The following is a 22,647-nucleotide window of genomic DNA, read 5'->3' on the forward strand; positions in this document are numbered from 1 at the left end:
TATTTGAGATTCTTCAAAGTAGGCACCCTTTGCCTTGATGACAGCTTTGCACACTCTTGGCATTCTCTCAACCAGCTTCATGAGGTAGTCACCATTTCAATCAACAGGTGTGCCTTGTGAAAAGTTCATTTGTAGAATTTCTTTCCTTCTTAATGCATTTGAGCCAATCAGTTGTGTTGTGACAAGGTAGGGGTGGTATACAGAAGCTAGCGCAAGAACTTTGAAAGTTTCTTCAAGTGCAGTCGCAAAAACCATCAAGCACTATAATGAAACTGGCTCTCATGAGGACTGCCACAGAAAAGGAAGACCCAGAGTTACCTCTGCTGCAGAGGATAAGTTCATTTGAGTTAAATGCACCTCAGATTGCAGCCCAAATAAATGCATCACAGTTCAACTAACAGACACATCTCAAAATCAACTGTTCAGAAGAGACTGCGTGAATCAGGCCTTCATGGTCGAATTACTGCAAAGAAACCACTACTAAAGGACACCAATAAAAAGAGACTTGCTTGGGCCAAGAAACACGAGCAATGGACATTAGACCYGTGGAAATCTGTCCTTTGGTCTGATGAGTCCAAATTTGAGATATTTGGTTCCAACCGCCGTGTCTTTGTGAGACGCAGAGTAGGTGAACGGATGATCTCCACATGTGTGGTTCCCACCGTGAAGCATGGCAGAGGAGGTGTGATGGTGTGGGAGTGCTTTGCTGGTGACACTGTCTGTGATTTATTTAGAATTCAAGGCACACTTAACCAGCATGGCTACCACAGCATTCTGCAGCGATACGCCATCCCATCTGGTTTGCACTTAGTGGGACTATTGTTTGTTTTTCAACAGGACAATGACCCAACACACCTCCAGGCTGTGTAAGGGCTATTTGACCAAGAAGGAGAGTGATGGAGTGTTGCATCAGATGACCTGGCCTCCACAATCACCCAACCTCAACCCAATTGAGATGGTTTGGGATGAGTTGGACCAAACATTGAAGGAAAAGCAGCCAACAAGAGCTCAGCATATGTGGGAACTCCTTCAAGACTGTTGGAAAAGCATTCCAGGTGAAGCCGATTGAGAGAATGCCAAGAGTGTGCAAAGCTGTCATTAAGTCAAAGGGTGGTTACTTTGAAGAATCTAAAATCTAAAATATATTTTGAGTTGTTTAACACTTTTTTGTTTACTACATGATTCCATATGTGTTATTTCATAGTTCTGATGTCATCACTATTATTCTACAATGTAGAAAATAGCTTCAAAAAATGTAAAAACCTTGAATGAGTAGGTGTGTCCAAACTTTTGACTGGTACTGTATACAGGAATAAATAGTGAGTAATCTCTAATGGTTCAGATAGATTGACAGGAGTACTGGTTTATACACATAAAAACACATCTCCATTTTCCCCCTCTCAGAGAATGTTCTAGTGGCTCTTTTGAAGTAGTGGTACTTTACCAAAGCAGTAAGGCGCATCAGAAGTACCACAGAGTTCATATGATACAAACGTTCCATTTCTTTCCTGTTAAAACACATTTGTGTCTGTTCTTCATGTTCCAAGAAGAAGAGCTAGTGAGGCTGGTTGGTCAATAAATGTTCTATTTAGAACCTGTGGAATTACTTGGTTATCTCCTTGTCCTCTGTCCCTTTTCCTTCCAGAGAGCTGTATGGTGTTTTTATCACAGTCACCATCTTGTCCAATTTCCAGGTGAGGCACGTTCACAGTCAACATAGGACAGGGGGCTATCACTGGACATGTGCATTCGTGGCTCCTCTACCCTCTAGGGTCCCGTTCACACGTGTGAGGGCAGGGCAGGTTTGTGGTAGGACCCTGGTGGCAGGGCCACACTGGGGTGTCCTGTGAGGGCCGTACTGGCCTCGCTGTACATGGAGGGGGGTGCGGTGGGCTTGGAGGCCCAGCAGAGGCAGCAGCGAGCGGTGAACCTCCTCCACGACTCCAGGGTCTTTCCGGACCAGATCCACACACCGGACGTAATCCCCACCACCAGACACATGAAGTATTTCAACATGAAGACGGCGTAGTCGGGCCCCAGGCCCAGCCTCTGTCTCTCAGCCTGACAGGAGCAGGATAGAGCCCGGTCCCAACCAGGCCTGTAGTGCTGCTCGTACACCAGGCAGGCTACTACTATAGTAGCAGGAACKGTGTAAAGCACCGTYAACAARCCYATCCMGATCATKAGCTTCTCCAGTTTYTCRGTCTTGGTCCCTCCCTGTTTGATGATGCTGCGGATGCGGAACAGAGACACAAAGCCCGCTAGGAGGAACAGGGAGCCGGTGAAGAGGTAGACCACCAGGGGAGCTAACACAAATCCCCGCAGGCTCTCCAGACTCTGGTTCCCCACGTAGCAGATCCCCACCACTGGGTCTCCGTCCACAGAGCTCAGAGCGAGGACGACGATGGACTTGACGCTGGGGATCAGCCAGGCAGCCAGGTGGAAGTACTGGGAGTAACCAGCGATCGCCTCGTTGCCCCACTTCATGCCCGCGGCCAGGAACCAGGTGAGGGAGAGCACCACCCACCAGATGGAGCTGGCCATGCTGAAGAAGTAGATGAGCAGGAAGACCAGGGTACACAGGGGTGGGCCAGTGGTGTCATACAGGATGTGCTGCTGGTCTCCGCTCCCAGTGCACGCCACCCTCTCGTGACCCGCCACTAGTCTTATAATATAGCCCAGGGAGACAAAAAGGTAGCAGGCAGCCAGGAAGATGATGGGTCTCTCAGGGTACTGGAAGCGCTCCATGTCGATGAGGAAGGTGGCAACGGTGGTCAGGGTGGAGACGAAGCACAGGACGGACCACAGGCCGATCCAGAAGGTGGTGAAGGTGCGTTCGTCCTGGGAGAAGTAAGGGTGGTGGCAGGGCTGGGCACAGTTATCCACAGGGCCAGTGTGGACCCGGTTGTATAAGGGGTGGGCGTCTTTCTTGATAGGCACCAGAGGGTCCCGACAGCGGCAGTCCCGGTCACACTCCTGGGGGGCGGGGGGTTTGGGGGCGGGCTGCCTGCGGCGGGTGCCTTTGGGGGTGGGTTTGGGCAAGGGAGGGGAAAGGGTGGTGGTCTCGCTACTGTTCTGTTCCATACACAGAGTCTCGTCTCCCAGCTGAGGCAGCTGCTCACAGCTCATCCTCTCTGGCCACTCAAAACCATACTGGATCATGAGGGGTGAGCAGCCTCGCTTGGCCCGCTCACATACAGAGCGGCAGGGGGGCAGGGGCTTCTTGTAGTCCTGCAGACAGATAGGGGTGTACATGGAACACAGGAAGAAGAGCAGATCTGGGGAGCAGTGGATGCGGACCAAGGGCCAGAACTGATGGACCTCCAGCCCCACCTCCTCCTGGGTGTCGTGGTTGAACTGGTTGGGCATGTAGGTGAGGTTGTATCCGATGCCCTTACACATGGGCACCGTGATGGGCTCACACACTATATCCTTGGAGGCAGTTTGCGCGAGCCGGGGCAGCTGGGAGAGGAGCAGCGCGAGCAACCAACGGACGACACCGCATAGCGGGGTTTTTACTGTGGTCGCCATTGGAAAGTGGGATATTTCCAGAAAGAAATATAGGTAGAAAAATTGCACTGTGTGCTGTGGATTTGAGTATTTTCTCAGCTCAGTCCTTCCTTTAATTTATGACTGCATCTCGGAAATATGAAATCCCAGGAGAGAGTAATTGCTCCAGCAGCATGCCCAGAGTCCTCTGTTCTATAAATCACCGACAAGTTTCATTCCAGACCACAAGTTTCTGTTCCAACAGCACGAGCACCTTTCGAATGAACCATGGTGATTATAAATGCAGTTAAGGTCCGGGAAAAAAATCTAAATAAACGTTCACTGTTGTTTAATCCAACGAATCAATTAAACATGTGTGAGGATTTCGAAAGATGGACTAAAGCACCAAGTCGAGTGTCTAAAGAGGTCGAATTGTAAATCATTCACCAAGCTTTACAATTACATGAGTTTAAAATGAATTTCCTCTTTACTTGCAGTTAGGTCACGCGCCAATAAATGTAACAACTGTAACCGCAGGCTTAATCCGGAAACGATTTCCTATTCCTAGTTTGTATCCCGCATGACAGGTGAAGTCACCCGTGCCTCGGTCACAGCAGCTCTATATTCAATAAAAAACAGTTGGAAGCAAAAATGTTTGAATACATTTTAGGAAAATYATGTGTTTAATTTGAAGTCCAGATTAAAATCCAATAAAAACAGAATCCACTCTTTATGCAGCCGCTCTCGGGGTCCTAATGTAGAGGTAGAAAACAGGTTTACACTCCTCTCTATCCAAAYTTTGGGAAACTCGTTACGCTTGCCTTTGTCCGATCACTTGGATAACCACAAAGACGTTTTATTCCAAACTAAKGCACTTGTTTTCCAAATTTGTATCCAATGATATTAGCAGGTATCACTGTGTTGCGCTACACATCTCACTGCGCTGGAGCCGAAATAACTCAGGAGACCCCTCTCGTCCCGCTACAGAACGCCCACCTCATTCAGAGCGCCAGTCCTCGAGCACTCGGTTTCATTGCCCAGGACTGTTTGGATAGTTTTACCACGCCTACTCGCACTTCAACGCCGCGCCCCTTGTACCTTTTGTGCCAATCAGGACCTGAGTTGTGGGCGACAATATTGACCAAATCAGTTCAATTATGGACTAAGATGTAGCCCACCGGATGTGGAGGGACAGGTGGCATTTGGAGACGTAACGCACCTGCACTTCAAGGGAAAGTATGATGGTGAAAAAAATAAAGTATGATAACACACACCAAATATGCCATACTCTAGATGTATACTGTGGGCTGAATACAACCTTTTGAGTAGTATGTAGGGAAATGTAGCCTACATACCCTCAGTATGTGAACTTGTGATCCAGATGATGGCAGCCAGACCCTACTGTAGTGTAGTCTTAATACAGGATTTCACACAATACATGGATGCAGCRAGCAGGTTGTATATGTATATGCACCGTGGGTCAAACAAATAGCTAAAGAGTCAATGTAGGGACAAATYAAGGGTGGGGATTGTCTTGGAGAGGGTGTGTYTGTGTATTCATGGGTCCCTGTATAGTGTGTGTTTACCCTAAGGGCCTATTCCAGCAAAGGAATGAAGTGGCATGAAACTCGTCTGATTAGCTATTAAAATGCAGCCTGAATGATCAACACACACCTGCAGAAAAAGGAACTACATCCCCTTGACATCACTTCCTATAGGTCCCTAGGGTCAGTCTCAGCTTTGCACATGGTCAGGAAAAACGAATTCATATAATAATAACATAATATATGCCATTTAGCAGACACTTTTATCCTAAACGACTTACAGTCATGCGTGCGTACATTCTTACATACGGGTGGTCCCGGGAATCAAAGCAAGCGCCAAAGCTGGGGAACAATAATAAGTTAAGGGGAGGGGAGAGGAGAGGAAGGGGAAGAGTGGACCCTAAGGTCCCCAGTTCGAGTACTATACAATTAGTATCTTGCAATTAGTATCTTAAATATTCAGTTATCTGTTGCAGTTTCTTGTGGACTGCATATTACCTGATATAATTATAAATTCATCACATTCCACTGGGCACAGATGTCAATTCAATTTGGTTCCCACGTCATTTCAATGAAACTACGTTGAACCAACGTAGTAGTTCAACGTAGTAGTTCAACGTAGTAGTTCAACGTAGTTTCATTGGATTGACGTGGGAACCAAATAGATTCTACCCAGGTGTGCCCAGTGGGAAGGAAGCTAGTGGTTTGTGACACACGAGAACAACCGTGGGTTAATGCTCAGTCTGATTTACTGGATGACCCTAATTTTAGAAAGATAAAAAGGGCTGGAGTATAGCAGGGTCTATATGGAAACTTCCAGCAGGGTCTATATGGAAACTAGTGACGCGTTGTCACTCAAGTTTTTTTGCATGGGAGGACTTGGCTGGCAGCAGACTGGGCTGTGGGTGAAGCAGGCCAGGTATTGGTGGCAGCAGACTTGACACTGGAGGAAGCAGGTTGGACTGTAGTGGGAGCAGTTTGGGTGGGCCTGGCAGCAGAGAAGTCAGCAGTGGTGGTGTTAGTGAAGCCATCCAAAAGACTAGCCTCTGGGGTCCATTGAATAGTCCTGAATATCAGTCTCTTCTGAGTCAGGTCCATGTCATGTATGGCCTTCCCAGTCTGCCTGAGCAGGTTGTCCACACACCAATCAGCTCTCCTGAGAATGACAAAGACAACTGAATGCAAAACAAGCCAAAAATAGATTAATATGATTACTCACAATATCTTAATAAAATCAAAACACTGACACAGTTTTAAAAACAATATTAGTTAAGAAATGACAGCGTGTTTGTACTGAGGTTCCTCTTAGAGGCTCTATCAGAGGAGAGCACTTAGAGACTCTATCAGAGGAGAGCACTTAGAGCTCTATCAGAGGAGAGCACTTAGAGCTCTATCAGAGGAGAGCACTAGAGCTCTATCAGAGAGAGCACTTAGAGCTCTATCAGAGGAGAGCACTTAGAGACTCTATCAGAGGAGAGCACTTAGAGTCTATCAGAGGAGAGCACTTAGAGACTCTATCAGAGGAGAGCACTTGAGACTTACGAGCTTAGAGCTCTATCAGAGGAGGCACTAGAGGCTCTATCAGAGGAGAGCACTTAGAAGACTCTATCAGAGGTAAGCAATTACGAGACTCTATCAGAGGAGAGCACTTAGAGACTCTATCAGAGGAGAGCACTTAGGAACTCTATCAGAGGAGAGCACTTAGAGACTACTATCAGAGGAGAGCACTCAGAAGCTCTAGAAGAGCTGGCGGTGCCCATTAGAAACAGCAGAGTGGCTGTCTTCACAGAGGATGTAGCAGAGGGGGTCTGGGAGAAAGGCGAGGTGGTCTTCACAGAGGCTGTAGCAGGGCTGGAGAAGGGCCGAGAGGAAGGGGAAATGGTAGAAGATTATTATATAACCTAATATGAAAATGATTTGAGGGTGAACAGTATTAACCAAACAAGCTCTTGACAGGTTAAGCTATATAATATTTTCCCAAACAGGCTTCCTAGGCACATCATGCTGAAATGCTAAAGGGAAATATGTGTATGAATACCGACAATATGGTCATGCGATATTTCAAACATGACACACAATACTTTTTCTCCATCATGTTTGATTGATGTAAGTTCTAGGTATTAGTTCTAAAATGACAACAGTGTATGATGTAGCAGGTACAATTCCACTCACAGACAGGGGTGCAGGGATTGGGGTACTCAGACGCTGTGTAGTGGTGGGGGKACTCAGAGAGGCTGTAGAGAACTTGGCCGGGCTACGGACATCTATGTAGTTACATTAAGATTATTTAAGGTTATACTGTTATAAAAACAGATCAATACAAGCCAAGCTTTTGACAGGTTAGTCTGTATTTGATTTACATGAGCAGGCTTTCTTAACTGACTTGCCTAGTTAAATAAAGGTTAAAGAAATAAAAAATTAAAAGGCTTCCTTGCCAAGTTAAGGTTTGGTCTTACTGCAGAAACGAGAGCCTCCAAAAACMTTGCTTATTGAACTGCAAAAGAGAAAGAAAAACCTAATAGTAAAAAAAGAAATGTAACATTTACCATTGACAACAAGTTCAATTGCAGTCCTCAATGGAGGAGTCTGAACAGCAGACACAGACACAGGCACTGGCGAAGCTGTAGATAGAGACCTGCTTCAAATATAGGGGGGAAAATACAGAGACAACACTAGAGTATGGTATCTAATTTCAGTAAATCAGAAAAGAGAATGCATGTTCGTTTAGCCTGTAAGCTTTATTCATTTGATCTCCTGGGGGTGAAATCCACAGACACATCTCTGAAGCCCCCCGAGCAGAGTTGTCCATGGACCTGCATTGGACAATTCTCTATCTGTAACAATACATAAGCAAGCCTGTTATGAAGTCACCTGCTGGTGACTMCACCATCTCCCAGAACTCACAAGCAGCTCACCCCACTACCCATCCCCCACACCCAAAACCTTGAGTCAAGGGGTGATGAACTCTACCTCTCTCTGGAACTTTTGTTAACCTGTTGTGATTGGTTGACAAGATCACAGCTTGGGACTTTGACACTGTGTATACTCTTTGTTACAATATGCAATGACAATTTGATGGCCAAATATTATAATAAAGTTGCTGTTCATTAGTAGTAAAGGCCTATATTTAATGACAGCTTTTTCTAGTAATACAGTATGTTTTCTAGACGAACAAAAAGTACAAAAGCACACGGTGTCGCCCCACCTCCCGCCTGCAGTGTGCCGGAGTCCTCCTTAGGACTAGCTGGCTAAGCTAGCACACAGTGCCCTTCTTTTAGACATCTGAAACCAACAGGATGGATGTATAACACTACCACAAGAACAATTAGCAATACACAGCAAAGCTAATGTAAACTATGCTAATATAGTCAGCCTACAAGAATACATGGTGTTAGCAAATAGTCAATTTAGGCTATGAAATAGGGTGCAGGCCAGGCAGCAGGCTGTTAGCCAGCCTGCCAGCTTAATGGAGTCTGCCACTAGCGCACTCAGTGTAGTCAGCTCAGCTATCCCCATTGAGACCGTGCCTGTGCCTCGACCTAGGTTGGGCAAAACTAAACATGGCGGTGTTCGCCTTAGCAACTCTCACTAGAATAAAGACCTCTCCATTCCTGCCATTATTGAAAGAATCGTGATACCTCACATCTCAAAATAGGGCTATCTTAATGTTAGATCCCTCACTTCAAAAGGCAGTTATAGCCAATGAACTAATCACTGATCATAATCTTATGTGATTGCCTGACTGAAACATGGCTTAAGCCTGATGATTACTGTGTTAAATGAGGCCTCACCTCTCTGGTTACACTAGTGACCATTCCCCGTGCATCCCCAAAGCGGAGTGTTGCTAACATTTACAAATAGCTTCAATTTACAAAATAACCAATGCGTCTTTTGAGCTTTCAGTCATGAAAACTATTTAGCCTACTCAATCACTTTTTATAGCTACTGTTTACAGGCCTCTGGGCCATATACAGCATTCCTCACTGAGTTCCCTGAATTCCTATCGGTACCTTGTATCATAGCAGATAATATTCTAAATTTTGGTGATGTTAATATTCACATGGAAAAGTCCACAGACCCACTCCAAAAGGCTTCGAGCCATCATCGACTCAGTGGGTTTGTCCACATGTCTTCTGACCTACTCACTGTCACAGTCTCCTGGACCTATGTTTTGTCCCATGGAATAAAATGTTTGGATCTTAATGTTTTTCCTCATAATGCTGGCTATCGGACCACATTTTATTACATTTGTAATCGCAACCAAATAATCTGTCAGACCCCAACCAAGGAGTCATCAAGTCGTGCTATAAATTTCTCAGACAACCCAAAGATCCTTGATGCCCTTCCAGACCCCCTTCGTCCTATCCAGGACGTCAAGAGGACAAAAATCAGTTAACCGCCTAACTGAGGAACTCAATTTAACCTTGCAATACCTAGATGCAGTTGCACCCTAAAAACTAAAAACATTTGTCATAAGAAACTAGCTCCCTGGTATACAAAATACCCAGCTTAAGCAGTTCCGAAACATTTAAAATGTGAACGGAAATGCGCCACACCAAACTGGAAGTCTTCCGCACGCTTGAAAGACGGTACCGCAGTATCGAAGGCCCTCATGCTGCTCGATCATCTATTTTTCAAACTTAATTGAGGAAATAAGAACAATCCAAAAAATTTATTTTTGATACTGTCGCAAAGCTAAACCAAACAAGCATCTCCCCAGATAGATGGCTTTCACTTCACCAGTGATAAATCATCTGAACTTCTTTGAGGAAAAGTCATGATCATTTAGAAAGCAAATTACGGACTCTCTTTAATCTGCATATTCCTCAAACTCAGTTGTCCTAGTCTGCAACAACTCCCAGGACCTAGAATCAAGAGAGACACTTAAGTGTTTTAGTACTATATCTCTTGACATAATGATGAAAAAATCATGGCCTCTAAACCTTCAAGCTGCAATACTGGACCTTATTCAACTAAACTACTGAAGAAGCTGCTCCTGTGCTTGCCCCCTATGTTGAACATAATAAACGGCCTCTATCCACCGATGTGTACCAAACTCACTAAAAGTGGCAGTAATAAAGCCTCTCTTGAAAAAGCAGACCTGACCCAGAAAAATATAAAAACTATCGGCCTATATCGAATCTTCCATCCTCTCAACATTTTTTAGAAAAAGCCTGTTGCACAGCAACTCACTGCCTTCCTGAAGACAAACAATGTATACGAAATGCTCAGTCTGTTTTTAGACCCCATCATAGCACTGAGACTGCACTTGTGAAGTGGTAAATTACCTTTTAATGGCGTCAGACCGAGAGCTCTGCATCTGTCCTCGTGCTCCTAGACGTTAGTGCTGTTTTGATACCATCGATCACACATTCTTTTTGGAGAGATTGGAAACCAAATTGGTCTACACGGACAAGTTCTGGCCTGTTTAGTCTTATCTGTCGGAAAATATATCAGTTTGTCCTCTGACAAATCATCTGGAAATTTCCGTGTTCCTCAAGGTTCCATTTTAGGACCACTATTGTTTCACATATATATTTACCTCTTTGGGATGTCAATCGAAAACATAATGTTAACTTTACAATGCTTTGCGCGATGACACACAGCTGTACATTTCAATAAAATGGTGAAGCCCCAAATTGCCCTCGCTAGAAGCCGTGTTCAGAAAAAAGGAAGTGGATGGCTGCAACGTTCTACTTTTAAACTCGGACAAAACAGATGCTTGTTCTAGGTCCCCAGAAACAAAGAGATCTTCTGTTGAATCTGACAATTAATCTTGATGGTTGTACAGTCGTCTCAAATAAAACTGTGAATGACCTCGGCGTTACTCTGGACCCTGATCTCTCTTTTGACGAACATATCAAGACTGTTTCAAGGACAGCTTTTTTCCATCTACGTAACATTGCAAAAATCAGAAACTTTCTATCCAAAAATTATGCAGAAAAATTAATCCATGCTTTTGTTACTTCTAGGTTAGACTACTGCAAGACTCTACTTTCCGGCTACTGGATAAGCACTAAATAAACTTCAGTTAGTGCTAAATACGGCTGCTAGAACTCTGACTAGAACCAAAAAATAGATCATATTACTCCAGTGCTAGCCTCCCTACACTGGCTTCCTGTTAAGGCAAGGGCTGATTTCAAGGTTTTACTGTTAACCTACAAAGCGTTACATGGGCTTGCTCCTACTTATCTTACCGTTTTGGTCCTGCCATACATACCTACACGTACGCTATGTCACAAGACGCAGGCCTCCTAATTGTCCCTAGAATTTCTAAGCAAACAGCTGGAGGCAGGGCTTCTCCTATAGAGCTCCATTTTTATGAATGGTCTGCCTACCCATGTGAGAGACGCAGACTCGGTCTCAACCTTTAATTCTTTACTGAAACTCATCTCTTCAGTAGGTCCTATGATTGAGTGTTAGTCTGGTCCAGGAGTGTGAAGGTGAACGGAAAGGCACTGGAGCAACGAACCGCCCTTGCTGTCTCTGCCTGGCCGGTTCCCCTCCACTGGGATTCTCTGCCTCTAACCCTATTACAGGGGCTGAGTCACTGGCTTACTGGTGCTCTTCCATGCCGTCCCTAGGAGGGGTGCGTCACTTGAGTGGGTTGAGTCACTGACGTGATCTCCTGTCCTAGTTGGCGCCCCCCCTTGGGTTGTGCCGTGGCGGAGATCTTTGTGGGCTATACTCGGCCTTGTCTCATGGTAAGTTGTGTGTTGAAGTATCCTCTGTGGTGTGGGGACTGTGCTTTGGCAAAGTGGGTGGGGTTATATCCTGCCTGTTTGGCCCTGTCCGGGGGTATCATTGGATGGGCTACAGTGTCTCCTGACCCCTCCTGTCTACGCTCCAGTATTTATGCTGCAGTAGTTTATGTGTCGGGGGCTAGGTCAGTCTGTTATATCTGGAGTACTTCTCCTGTCTTATCTGGTGTCCTGTGTGAATTTAAGTATGCCTCTCTCTAATTCTCTCTTTCTTTCTCTCTCTTCTTTCTCTCTCTCTCGGAGGACCTAGCCCTAGGACCATGCCTCAGGACTACCTGGCATGGACTCCTTGCGTCCCCAGTCCACCTGGCCGTGCTGCTGCTCCAGTTTCAACTGTTCTGCCTGCGGCTCTGGAACCCTGACCTGTTCACCGGATGTGCTACCTGTCCCAGACCTGCTGTTTTCAACTCTCTAGAGACAGCAGGAGCGGTAGAGATACTCTTAATGATCGGCTATGAAAAGCCAACTGACATTTACTCCTGAGGTGCTGACTTGTTGACCCTCGACAACCACTGTGATATTATTATTTGACCATGCTGGTCATTTATGAACATTTGAACATCTTGGCCTGTTCTTATCTCTCCACCCAGCACAGCCAGAAAGGAATGCGCACCCCTCATAGCCTGGTTCCTCTCTAGGTTTCTTCCTAGTTGATGCTTTGAGCGGAAGTTTCCTAGCCACCGTGCTTCTACACCTGCATTGCTTGCTGTTTGGGGTTTTAGGCTGGGTTTCTGTACAGCACTTTGAGATATCAGCTGGTGGAAGAAGGGCTATATAAATACATTTGATTTGATATATCAGCTAGGCTCCTGAGTGGTGCAGCGGTCTAAGGCACTACATCTCAGTGCTAGAGGCGTCATTACAGACCCTGGTACGATTCCAGGCTGTATCACAACCGGCCGTGATTGGCCCAGTGTCATCCTGGGTAGACCATCATTGTGAATAAGAATTTGTTCTTAACTGACTTGCCTGGTTAAATAAAATATCATGGACTGACTGATTTTAATTCCTAAATTCCTAAACATATGTTAGCTATGGCTAGAACAAAGTTCATCCCCTGGATATCAAAGCATTATCTAACTTACCTGGCATAATAATACAGCTAGCTGGCATAATAATATAGCTACCTAGCAAAAAAAATTCWAAATGTAATGCGTGACCATACCTTAAGCTGTTTACATAGAGTGCAAACATTAGCTAGATAGCTAATAAACTTAGCTAGCAGAATAACATTTACTACAATGGGCAATAACTTAACGTTAGCAGATTGTATTATATTTTAGATCTCACCAACTTTGAGAGTTTTCTTACCTATGAAAACTAATGCTAGAGTTACTGTAACTTTACTGTACCGTTACCAGCGGTTGCTATTTAACTTCTACTGTTGGAAAACAAGTTTGCTCTGGTTAATATCACCATTGCAGTATGGTGTTTAATCTTACCTTGTGGTATGAAAAGCTGATCATTTAGGAGAAAGTTGGAGATGGTTGGCTACAGTAGCTAGCTAGCTACAGTTCTGTCTGGTTGAGTCAACCAATAGCATCACACCCCTCCATCTTTCAAAAGATGGAACGACGCTATAGGCTGAGTCCTTCTTCCAAAGAATGAGAAGCTATACATGATTGGCTTTTGAATCATGGACATGGAGATGGTGATTGGACATGGTTGACAGCCTAGCATTAGTAAAATAGCGCCAAAGTCAAAGCCATGCTCTGCGAACTGAGCTACAGAGGACCACAAGGACCCACCTTGAGGCCCTGCATTATTGGACCAGTCCAATTCTTAACATCCTGAATTATCAGTCAGTGCAGGCCGAGGTATGTAGGTAGGTAGGGAAGTAGGGAAGTAGGTAGGTAGGTAGGGGTGGCAAGTAGCCTAGTGGTTAGAGCGTTGGGCCAGTAACCGAAAGGTTACTAGATTGAATCCCCGAGCTGACAAGGTAAAAATCTGTCGTTCTGCCCCTGAACAAGGCAGTTAACCTCACTGTTCCTAGGCTGTCATTGTAAATAAGAATTTGTTCTTAACTGACTTGCCTAGTTAAATAAAAGGGCAGCCTGGTCTCAGAGAATTCTCTATTATGCTGTATGTAAATCCAGGAAAATCTATTTAGTATGACATGGTATGTATTAATTTGTGGATGTCCATCATCTAATTTCGTATGATATGTTACAAATTACAATTCTTGTGATATGTTACGAATTGCAATTCGTATGATATGTTACGAATTGCAATTTGTTGTGGCTAACGTTAGCTAGGTGGCTAACGCTAACATTAGCTAGGCTAAGGGTCAGGGCAGTGGTTCCAAAACTTTTTAAAGTCCCATACCCCTTCAAAGATTCAACCTCCAGCTGCGTACCCCCTCTAGCACCAGGGTCAGTTCAATCTCAAATGTTGTTTTTTTGCCATCATTGTAAGCCTGCCACACACACACTATACAATACATTTATTAAACATAAGAATGAGTGTGAGTTTTTGTCACAACCCGGCACGTGGGAAGCGATAAAGATCTCTTATAGGACCAGGGCACAAATAATAATAATCAATAATTTTGTTCTTTCTTTAGCCATCTTACATATAAAACCTTATTTGTTTATCAAAAAGGGTGAATAGCTCACCACAGGTTAATGAGATGGGTGTGCTTGAAAGGATGCACATAACTCTGCAATGTTGGGTTGTATTGGAGAGTCTCAGTCTTAAATCATTTCCACACACAGTCTGCGCCTGTATTTCGTTTTCATGCTAGAGAGGGCCGAGAATGCACACATACAGTTGAAGTCGGAAGTTTGCATACACCTTAGCCAAATACATTTAGTTCAGTTTTTCACAATTCCTGACATTTAATCCCCTGTCTTAGGTCAGTTGGGATCACAACTTTATTTAAAGAATGTGAAATGTAAGAATAATAGTAGAGAGAATGATTTATTTCAGCTTTTATTTCTTTCATCACATTCCCAGTGGGTCAGAAGTTTACATACACTTAATTATTATTTGGTAGGATTGCCTTCCTTTCGTTAAGTGCACCAGTACCTCCTGCAGCAAAGCACCCCCACAGCATGGTGCTGCCACCCCCGTGCTTCATGGTTGGGATGGTGTTCTTCGGCTTGCAAGCCTCCTCCTTTTTCCTCCAAACATAGCAATGGTCATTATGGTCAAACAGTTCTATTTTTGTTTTATCAGACCAGAGGACATTTCTCCAAAAAGTACGATCTATGTCCCCATGTGCAGTTGCAAACTGTAGTCTGGCTTTTTTATGGTGGTTTTAGAGCAGTGGCTTCTTCCTTGCTGAGCMGCCTTTCAGGTTATGTCAATATAGGACTCGTTTTACTGTGGAAAAAGATACTTGTGTACCTGTTTCCTCCAGCATCTTCACAAGTTTCTTTGCTGTTGTTCTGGGATTGATTTGCACTTTTTACACCAACGTATGTTCATCTCAAGGAGACAGAACGCGTCTCCTTCCTGAGCGGTATGACAGCTGCGTGGTCCCATGGTGTTTATACTTGCGTACTACAGTATTGTTTGTACAGATGAACGTGGCACCTTCGGGCATTTGGAAATTGCTCCCAAGGATGAACCAGACTTGTGGAGGTCCACCATTTTTTTTCTGAGGTCTTGGCTGATTTCTTTGATTTTCCCATGATGTCAAGCAAAGAGGCACTGAGTTTGAAGGTAGGCCTTGAAATACATCCACAGATACACCTCCAATTGACTCAAATGATGTCAATTAGCCTATCAGAAGCTTCTAAAGCCATGACATCATTTTCTGGAATGTTCCAAGCTGTTTAAAGGCACAGTCAACTTGGTGTATGTAAACTTCTGACCCACTGGAATTGTGATACAGTGAATTATAAGTGAAAATTACTTGTGTCATGCACAAATGAGATGTCCTAACCAACTTGTCAAAACTATAGTTTGTTAACAAGAAATTTGCGGAGTGGTTGAAAAACGAGTTTTAATGACTCCAACCTAAGTGTATGTAAACTTCCGACTTCAACTGTAGGTACGTGGTTGCAAAGGGCATCAGTGTCTTAAAATGTAAAAAAAACTTCTTAAACAAGTTACTACTCGAAAGTTGTCTTGATTCTCGCTCAAAAAACTACAGTTGCTTATTTTTCAAATTGTCATGTTTGGTTTCTAAATGTCTGCGCACGAGTGAAGGTTTCCCGCAAGAGAGTAATGGTTAATGTGATTGGATGTTAACTATTTGACTAGGCTACCTGTATTTGACATTGTGTTGTTATTTTGCTGAACACTAGATGGTTTAATTTTATTTTTGGCAGTGAAACGAGGCTACTCAGGCAAGAAAAAACTCACCCAAATGTATAGCCCCGTTGGAAAATATAAATGTACTATTTGAAAATGTGAAGATTTTTTATTATAAAAAAATAAAATGTTAATCACATTTTTATTTGGCGTACCCCCAACAGGAATACCTGGGTTAGGGGTTAAGGTTAGTGTTAACGTTAGGGTTAGGAGTTAGGTTTAGGTTAGGGTTAAGAGTTAATTTAAATGATTAAGGTTAGGGGAAGGTTTAGTAGTTGCAAAGTAGCTAAAAAGTAATAACTAGTTCCAAAGTTGCTTAGCTAACATGCTAAAGTTGTTCATGATAAGATTCGAACACGCAACCTTTAGGTTGCTAGACGTTCGCGTTATATATGCCCACCCAACCACCCTCCTTTCGTTTTTGCCTTAAGTAACCTTCTGGCTTATGTAACCATACCAAATGTAGCATATCTTACTAATTTGAGTGTCCCAGATTTATGCTTACTATGTTATGTCTAGTCTATGAGACCAGGCTGGATAGGGAGGCAGGTAGGTAGCACAGGAGGTTGGTGGCACCTTAACTGCGGAAGACGGGGTCATCCACTGGCTGGAGCAGAATCAGTGGAATGGTATCAAATACATCAAACACATGTTTAATGCCCTTCCATCAGCTCCGTTCCGGCCATTATTATTAGCCGTCCTCCCCTCAGCAGCCTCCTGTGGTAGAGAGGGAGGGTAGGCATATAGGTAAGGTAAATAAGTAGGCATATAGGGAAGGTAAACAACAGTCGTGCTTTGTGAGTGTGTTGACCTAGCAGGAGTGAGTCTAAACATTCATGACAATGGGTCCAACACACAAGACATACACTGTGATCACATGGAAGGCCCCTCCACAAAGCATGTATGTGTCCCAAATGGCACCCTATTCCCTATATAGTGCACTACTTTTGGGTCCTGGTCAAAAGTAGTGCACTATATAGGAAATAAGGTGCCATTTGGGACGTAGCCCATGGTTTCACTCAGCTTGTTTCTTTTGACCTGTCTCTTTAAGGTCAGGGAACATTCATACAGGATAGGGTTGATACACACACACACATTTCCTGCCCAGGTGACATAGAGGTGCTGAGGCTTTCTGAAGTCCAAAGGTCTTGCAGGGTGTGTGTGTGTGTGTGTGTGTTTGTGTGTGTATGTGCGCAAATGCATCTATGTGTCTGTCTGACTGACTGTGTCTCTTAACTGCCTAGTCAAGCGTTTCGATTACCTGTTCACACCCAGATTCCATTGGATAAACTGCATGTTACCAAGATAAATGAGTCAATAGAAAGGTCCACATTCCTGAAAGACTCTGTGGTATCAATCAAAAGACTGCTCCCGAGTGGCGCAGCGGTCTAAGGCACTGCATCTCAGTGCAAGAGGCGTCACTACTGTACAGTCCCTAGTTAGAATCCAAGCTGTATCACATCCAGCCGTGATTGGGAGTCCCATAGGGCGGCGCACAATTGGCCCAGTGTCGTCCGGGTTAGTATTTGGCCGGGGCAGGCCATCATTGTAAATAAGAATTTGTTCTTAACTGACTTGCCTAGTTAAATAAAGGTTAAATGTAAAAAAAAGAAAAAGAAAACTGTGACACACACACACTAAACCTCACATACACAAAAACACACACGCGCTGGGTCACTCTTGCTAAATTTCCCTGGTACCTGAGATGTTTGACTAAGACTTGACACATTCAAACAAACCCTGACCTGCATCATTGACCAGTCTGGTAACCACAGGTTACAGAGAACAGCATATCAACAAATCTGACAGCTAGGCAAACCTAATCAACAATTGACCACACAGGCGGAGCTGCTCAGAGATTGGACACAACATCTAATCACAGGTCAGTTTATTTAGGTCTTCTGATTTCTTTGGAATCAAAATAACGACCTGAGCTCACCTACAAAACACACACAGTAAAGATTGTGGGTTCCATATCAGTTAGCTTGGGTATGTGAGTAAAATTGAGTGTTGTGGCAAAATCTGTGGCACAATGCTCCCCTCCCTGGCTTTTCCGTCCCGCTCCCTCCCTCCTTCCCTCCCCTCTCTCTCTTTCCAGGGCCAGGGATGAGCCTACGTGCCCGTACAGGTGTCTACACAAAAGCCTTTATCCTGCTCCTCATTCAGCCTTCTCCATAGACACACACACTAACACACACACACAAAAGGCTAATCACACAATGTTACATTTGTAAATGCATTCACATTTTCCTGTCTCCACTCCCCCTCCCACTCTATGATTTAACCTTTATATACATAGACATGAGGTCAGGGATACACAATACCGGACATAATTACTCAAAACAACCATAATCCCACATTTAGGGACCTACAATCATGTGTAAATCCCACTTTTTGTGTGATAAGATTGTAACTCCAATCCCCACTTCTATAATAGTTTGAGTGTTTTGTATAACAGTAATATTTTCAGTGTTGTTCAGTGTTGTCATACAGTGAGGAGCCTCAGCTAGGGACCAGAGATTTTCCTGGTCAGTTAATAACATGGTTTGGAAAACAACCCTGGCCCTATTTATAACACATACCTGGGGCCAGGAATATATCCTGCTATGTGACTCTATCCATGAGCCTGGGCCCAACAAATGACTTAATAACCAGTTCAAACCTTTAGTCAGAGGGCAAAGAGAGCATCACTAGACTGAGAGTGGTGTGACATGTTGTAGAGGGGGTTGGGTTGGTGTTGGTTAGGGTGCTGCTGTGGGAATTTAGCGTCTACCTGGGGAAGTCACTGAATCTGCCTGTCAGAGATGGCTAAACTGCTGTGTGTTCGTAGCAGTCCATCACTGTCCATCCCTGTCTGTCCAACAGAAAGCAACAATCACAGCAGGCATCAGTAGCCATTAGCAACCAGAGCTAGGGTCAACTCCATCTCTATTCAGTAAACTAGAGAAAGTGGATTGGAATTCCACTTCAGGAATGGAGAAATCCTCATTGAAAATAAATGGCCTCTTTCAAATTATTGAATTGGAATTTCAATGTACTGTATCTCCTTAATTGAAATAAAATGGAACTGACCCCAACCAATCAAAATAGTGTAGCTACTCACTTGAGTAAAGCACAATGTTTTTGATAATGTGGACTGAGCAGAGCAATGACCTAGTTTAGATTCATAGGCTTTTACACATGGACATAGGTCTATGCTAGAGGCCCCAGTCAGAATGCACCATAAGGCAACAGTTGTAACTGTACAGAGCAGAAGTACTAGCTACTCTTTCTCCTCTGATCCAGGTCACCCAGAACAGCAGGGTCCTGTGTGCCTTTGTGTGGCTGCCCCATGTCAGAGGGCCAGTTTGTGTGTATGTATGTGTGTGTATGTGTGTGTGTCAGAGAAGGGGAGGGTTAGTAAGGGGGGTCGTAGCACTACTCTCTTCCCCCTTTCAAAAGGACCCTCAGCCTTGCGTTCCATCCCATGTTACCGGTGTCCACCGCCCTCCTCCCTCTACCCTCTCTCCACCCCTCCTCTCTCCAATCGTCTTTTTCTCCTTAAACCGCCTTTTGTTTTCTTTCTTTTTTTATTTTATTGCATTTCTCCTCTCTTGTTGTCAAGGCCCTAAATGAGTCTTGACRGGCCCCCGGGCCACTGGAGAAGCACAAAGGACCGTGTTCCACTCGGTACAGTTGAGCCATTGTGGCCGCTGACAACGCACTAATTGGCAATGACAATTAAGCGCGGTCGACACTCAGGTTCAATTTGCCCTCTCCTCAATACAAATCACAGGCAAATGAGTCAGGCAATACACAGTCTGCACACACACATGCACGTGCCCCCAACCCCCCCCCTCACACACACACTTACATCCACACACACACACACAGAGTTTTGTTACACTTTTACTCGTCTTGTTTGGGAAGCCTGCTGAGAGATTCGGGAGGAGAATAAGGATAGGAACTATAAAGGCTGAGCAACATTTTTTCCCAACCATGTTTGGACACATATCTTTTGTCATGTCGGCAAACTACATACAGAATTTACATACAGAGTTATTGTTTCAAAGTCCAATGACATTTTACAGGGCTTTCATTCCTCTGGTAACTATAGTAGATATATTTCCAATAGAAGGGAAGGAATGTGTCAACCGCTCCACTCACTCATTGCATACAAGTACAAACACTTGGTGTCGTTAATACCTCACACTGAAAATCTGTTTAAAATCTTAAAGGGTTACAACGCCTGTAACCCCCGTGTCCCCTAGGGAAAGAAATGTGTGAGGGTTCCATTTAGGAAAGGGGGGGTAAGGGGGAAAAAAAAGAGAGAGAGATCAACTCTGGCCTGTCCAACATTAAGAACTTAATGGAGTTTGGAATCAACAGAGCGGCGAGGCTCAAGGCCCCTCTAAAAACCACCCAAACCTCTCTGCCACTTCAGAGAACAAAAAAGTGGCGAACACACACACACACGCACACATGGTGGGCGGGCATGTTCCAGCCCATCGGTGGGCCTCAGATCCCGGTGGATTACTGTCTGTCAGGTGGAAAGCTTTAGTGCTCTCTCCTGGACAAGACCTGGAGGAATGGCTGCTGCCAAAAAGGCAGGGAGAAAAGGGGGGCGTGGGGGTGATGGTGGGAGAGTGGGTTTCTCAGGCTTTGTGTGGACTCAGTGGTTTGCTCTGACAGATGGAGCAGGGATCCCATTGGCTGCTGTATGCCAGGGCTCGAGGTAGAAGTTGGCCCTAACCACATATCTAGGATGAGACTACCCTGCATCCAGTCCTATTGTTAACCATTGGGTTAGATGAAATAATATCTGACCCTGTATCAGTGGTTAGGAACAACTCCTCCCCAATCCTATGCCAGGCTGGAGAGGTGTGGCTGGGTGATGCCAGGTGGACCCTGCCTCGCCCATGAGGGCATGCCATTGGATTAATCCATTCTTTCAAGGATTCTTTCAGATCTTAACCTTTGAATAAGGACAGAACAAGGTAATGTACCAGCCTGTGCCAGCATAAACAATATAAGGCAATTCACTATTAAAAAAAGCCACAAAGCGAGTGGTGGAACGCAGTCAGAGCCTTGATGATTACAAGGCTGCTAGTAAAGTGTGGTTTGTGACAGGTCCTCAGGCTGGCTGGGTCTTGGTTCTCCTCCATGAGGAAAGGAACCTGATACATTCAGTCAGGTTTGTAATTTGGGATTAGTGAGAGTCAGAGAGTCAGTGTTTGGACCTGCTCTGGCCCTAAACCAAACCAAGCCCAATATGAAACGTAATTTAGGGCGATCAACAGGACTACGAATATAAATAGACAGGACTGAATAATTTGTTCGACTGTTACCATTCTTAGGTTGGTTCTGACTCACAAGCAGGGACTTATGTATTTCACAAATGTATTATCTAACTAGGACCAGTTTAACCAGACCATGTGACCATAGAAGGTAAATCTCTAGGGACTGGCTTTTTACCTGTTATGGAGAAACTCCTGTCCCTACAGTGTCATCATACATCTGCCTCCAATGAGTATTCACTCCAGATCAGAAAATCACTGTCCACACCAGCCTGTATTAAGTTGTTTGTTTTATTGGCATCAGTGGTAAAAACTGAAAAAAAAAGACAAAGAAAAGCAGGAGGAAGGAGGGATCAGGTACTGAAACACAAGTCTCTGTAAGAGGTTGGCTGTTGGCTGTGATACATATCGAAACAGTAGATAGAACAGTAGGTAAACCTGAAACAGTGCTGAAGTCCAAAGTGCTGGTTGGTGCACAACATAAATAAAATAAATAAGTGATACAAAATAACAAAATGTAACAAAGGCAGAGTAAAATCCACAATAAAAACCCAGTATTGAATAGCAGGGTGTATTCATTAATCCAGAAACTAAGTGCTCATGGTGTGAAGGTTGGAGAAAGTTTGTGGAAAGAAAGATATCCCTATTTGTCGGTCCATCTGAACAGGAAAAACATGTCCAGGAGAATACTTCCCTTAGGTTCAATGCCCTCATCAGTCCCTCAGTAGTGACTGTATTGTCCACCATTTCCAGTGCAGTGAATTCCTGATGTTTAAGCTCAACATACATTAAGAGAAGCAGTAACACTACTAGTCATATAAGCTTTTTAAGACAGTCTATGAGAGCCGGCACTCTGATAGACTTCAGTTATGTACATTTTACTGCAAGTATGCACAGAGTTTTACTTCAAAGAACAGACGGTTTATAAGCCTTCCCTTTCTGCTCTTAGTACATTGAGCTTTGCTAGAAGCCAATTAAAAGAAAATATCATATTTAAGATATTATCTCCTTTGCTTTCCAGATTGGAGTAAACACCTTTATTCAAGCAACAGTGACCATCGGTTTTGGATCTCTTCTATACAATGAAAAACAGAAACATGGCTTAATACTACATGGGCATCTGAGGCATTTTGATGATTAAAGATGGAAGCCCACACGTCAGTCTCACACAAACTACATTATCGCTGTAACAGGATTGGCTTTCATTTTAAGGCAGGCGAAAAGACACTCAATAAATAACATGAATGAAATGGTCAGAGCAGGTAATTATAATTCACACAAAAAACAAGCGATTGATTTACTGGACATAATAGCATA

At 44.2% G+C, this 22,647-nt stretch overlaps 1 protein-coding gene across 1 annotated transcript; it reads right to left on the bottom strand.

Moving 5' to 3' along the window:
- Positions 1-377: 377 nt before the first annotated feature.
- Positions 378-5,224, bottom strand: LOC112081265 (frizzled-5-like). Its single transcript, XM_024147605.2, has one exon. The coding sequence runs from the start codon at positions 3,529-3,531 to the stop codon at positions 1,780-1,782; it is 1,752 nt and encodes a 583-aa protein (XP_024003373.1). The 5' UTR covers positions 3,532-5,224; the 3' UTR covers positions 378-1,779.
- Positions 5,225-22,647: the final 17,423 nt, after the last annotated feature.

This window comes from Salvelinus sp. IW2-2015, linkage group LG2, assembly GCF_002910315.2.
Source record: "Salvelinus sp. IW2-2015 linkage group LG2, ASM291031v2, whole genome shotgun sequence".
NCBI lineage: Eukaryota > Metazoa > Chordata > Actinopteri > Salmoniformes > Salmonidae > Salvelinus > Salvelinus sp. IW2-2015.